This window comes from Otolemur garnettii, unplaced genomic scaffold, assembly GCF_000181295.1.
Source record: "Otolemur garnettii isolate 467f Iridium unplaced genomic scaffold, OtoGar3 scaffold00075, whole genome shotgun sequence".
NCBI classification, from domain to species: Eukaryota; Metazoa; Chordata; class Mammalia; order Primates; family Galagidae; genus Otolemur; species Otolemur garnettii.
Window position 1 is genome coordinate 1,404,822 of NW_003852470.1, and position 2,963 is coordinate 1,407,784.

A 2,963-nucleotide genomic window follows, 5' to 3' on the forward strand; every position below is an offset into this window, starting at 1 on the left:
AAAAAAAAAAAAAATAACCTCAGTCTGATTTCTGATACAAATACCAAGCTGCAGCCACACATGTGAATTAGTAGGGCCTCAGGGTCAGGATGTCAGGTGGGTGCATGGAAATGAGTGATAAAGGGTAGTTTAAACCATTTGAGAAAATGTTAAGTCCCTTAAGCTTGACAGCCTTACAAGTCATTGTACAGGGAGGCACCTATGGCTCAGTGAGTAGGGCGCCGCCCCCATATACCGAGGGTGGCGGGTTCGAACCGGACCCTGGCCATACTGCAACAACAACGACAAAATAGCCAGGCGATGTGGCAGGTACCTGTGGTTCCAGCTGCTCGGTAGGCTGAGGCCAAGAGAACCACCTAAGCCCAAGAGCTGGAGGTTGCTGTGAGCTGTGACAGCACTGCACTCTACTGAGGGCGACAAAGTGAGACTGTTTCTAAAAAAAAAAAAAAAGTCATTGTACAGGAATGAATAATTCCGGGGTGTAAAGGAGTAGGGGAGATACATGGGCTTCCCTCCTGCATCCAGGGCTTCCCTCCTGCACAGGGGTGGAAGTAGCCTGAGTACAGGGGCACTTCTGGAAGTGGGGTCAGGCCCCAGAGTGTGGGGAAGCTCAGGCGCTGCCCTGTTCTGTCCCTTCAGGCTCCTGGGTGGAACTGCACTTCAGCAACAGTGGGAATGGGGGCAGTGTCCCAGCTTCAGTGTCTATTTATAACGGTGACATGGAGAAGATACTGCTGGACGCCCAGCATGAGTCTGGACGGAGCAGCTCCAAGAGCTCTCACTGTGACAGGTGGGTGTTCCATGGGCTGTGGCCCGAGTAACAGCAGGCGAGTTGTCCTGATGGAAGCCCTGGGAACTGCCTTGTCCAGTCCACCTCACAGCAGGAGCCTTGTTTCCTGGGCCCTGGGAGCAAATGAGCAGTGCACCACCCCCACCCTGCCAGCTGCCCTGTGACGTGGCCACGCCCTGGGTGCCTGGTGAGCAGCACTTAGGAGTGGGGCCCAGGCATCAGGGCCTGAGAGGGTTGGTATCAAAGGCCAGCTGCTCTCCAGGATGGGTAATAGACCCCGGAGGCAGAGGATGACAAAGCCAGCCACTCACCAGCTGGCCTTGCCTCCTCCCTTGGAGACTGGTTTCTGAGCCCTTCCCTCATGCCCAGCTAGAAGGTACCAAGGGACAGTTTGGCCCCCCTGTCATGCTGGGCGGGGCAGCCATGGGCACTGGCCAGAGTCCTTCACCCTCCCATAGACAGTTCCCTGCCTTCCCTGCCTTTGGGGTCTTTGCTGCTGGCTCTAGAATGTTAACATGTTCTGTTTTCCTTACTCTGTTCACATTCTTGCCAAAGCCCACCTCGCTCACAGACGCCACAGGATACTAACAGAGCTTCGGAAACAGATACCCATAGCCTTGGAGAGAAGAACAGCTCTCAGGTAGGCTGGGAAGAGAGGGCAGTTATGAACACCTGTGACCTCTGCACTGTGAACAAGTTCAGTGGGATTGAGCCAAGTCCAGCTCAAGGTGCCCACTGCCCTTCTTAACTCTGGCTGGAAACCCGCCTATACTCAGACCTCTCTCTCAGCTGACGAGAGGTACAGAATGGGGTCGCCTGCCGTCCAAGGACAGGGCCCTGTGTCTGCAGCTGAGGGAGGGAGTGACTCTTTGTCCTTCTTTTTGGCTGTTGGTTGGGCAGTAAGTGGTTTTAAGATCTATAAGCTGTTTAGGAGTCACAGGGTCACCCCTGTTTTCCCTTCTGTGGTGGCCAGTGCTGTTGTCACCATGTCTGTTTTCAGGTCACGTTGGTTCCTTAAGACAGTGTTTGCAACTCTCAGTGGCAGCAGAACCTCACAGTGGCCAGATGGGTCTGCACTGGGTGGGACTTGGAGGGTGAGGTCTGTCTGTGGAGCCAGTGTGGGCTGTCACTGCCCTGGGACCACAGCGGGGGGAGTGGGCTCTGGCATCTGAGTGGCTGGCCGGTCTGAAGCTCAGGTGGAAGGAGGGTGGTTTCTGTGTGAATGTGATGGTCTAATCTGCTTTTACGTTTTTTATAGTCTGAGGAAGATTATATTGAGAGAAGGAGAGAGGTCGAGAGCATCCTGAGGAAGAACTCAGACTGGATATGGGACTGGTCGAGTCGGCCAGAAAATATCCCCCCCAAGTGAGTGTCGGGGGGCGTGGGACCTTCCTGGAGAGGCCGTACTGAGGGCACTGACGAGTCCGCTCCCGCAGGGAGTTCCTTTTCAGACACCCGAAACGCGCGGCCACCCTCAGCATGCGGAACACGAGCGTCATGAAGAAAGGGGGCATCTTCTCAGCGGAGTTCCTCAAGGTCTTCCTCCCCTCTCTCCTGCTCTCCCATCTGCTGGCCATTGGATTGGGGTAGGTGACGCCACTGGCTTCTGGCACGGCATGTCTTGGGTGGCTCTCGTCAGGTACAAGTGATAAGTTACAGTTGGTGTGTTTTTGGGTTTTGGTTTATTGTTTTTTTGAGACAAGAGTCTCACTACGTTGCCCTCAGTAGAGTGTTGTGGCATCACAGCTCACAGCAACCTCCAACTCCTGAGCTTAGGCGACTATCTTGCCTCAGCCTCCCGAGTAGCTGGGACTACAGGTGCCTGCTGCAACGCCCGGCTATTTTTTTGTTGAAGTTTGGCTGGGGTGGGGTTTGAACCTGCCACCCTCAGTATAGGGGGCCAGCACCCTACTCACTGAGTCACAGGCGCTGCCCCTGTGCGTTTTATTATTTATATTTTTTATTCTATTTATTTATTTATTTATTTTGAGACAGAACCTCAAGCTATTGCCCTGGGTAGAGTGCTGTGGCATCACAGCTCACAGCAACCTCCAACTCCTGGGCTCAAGCAAGCCTCTGCTTCCCAAGTAGCTGGGACCACAGGTGCCTGCCACAATGCCTGGCTATTTTTTGGTTGCAGCCATCACTATTGTTTGGCAGGCCTGGGCTAGAT

General features: G+C 54.1%; 1 protein-coding gene across 1 annotated transcript in view; it reads left to right on the forward strand.

The window, feature by feature from the left end:
• Positions 1–2,963, forward strand: part of BNIP3 (BCL2 interacting protein 3) — a 14,737-nt gene that overhangs the window by 9,314 nt on the left and 2,460 nt on the right. Inside the window, exons 2-5 of the mRNA XM_012807798.2 lie at positions 640–790; positions 1,346–1,430; positions 2,049–2,155; positions 2,227–2,376. Coding sequence (XP_012663252.1) covers positions 640–790; positions 1,346–1,430; positions 2,049–2,155; positions 2,227–2,376 — 493 coding nt within the window. The remainder of the gene's footprint in view (positions 1–639; positions 791–1,345; positions 1,431–2,048; positions 2,156–2,226; positions 2,377–2,963) is intronic.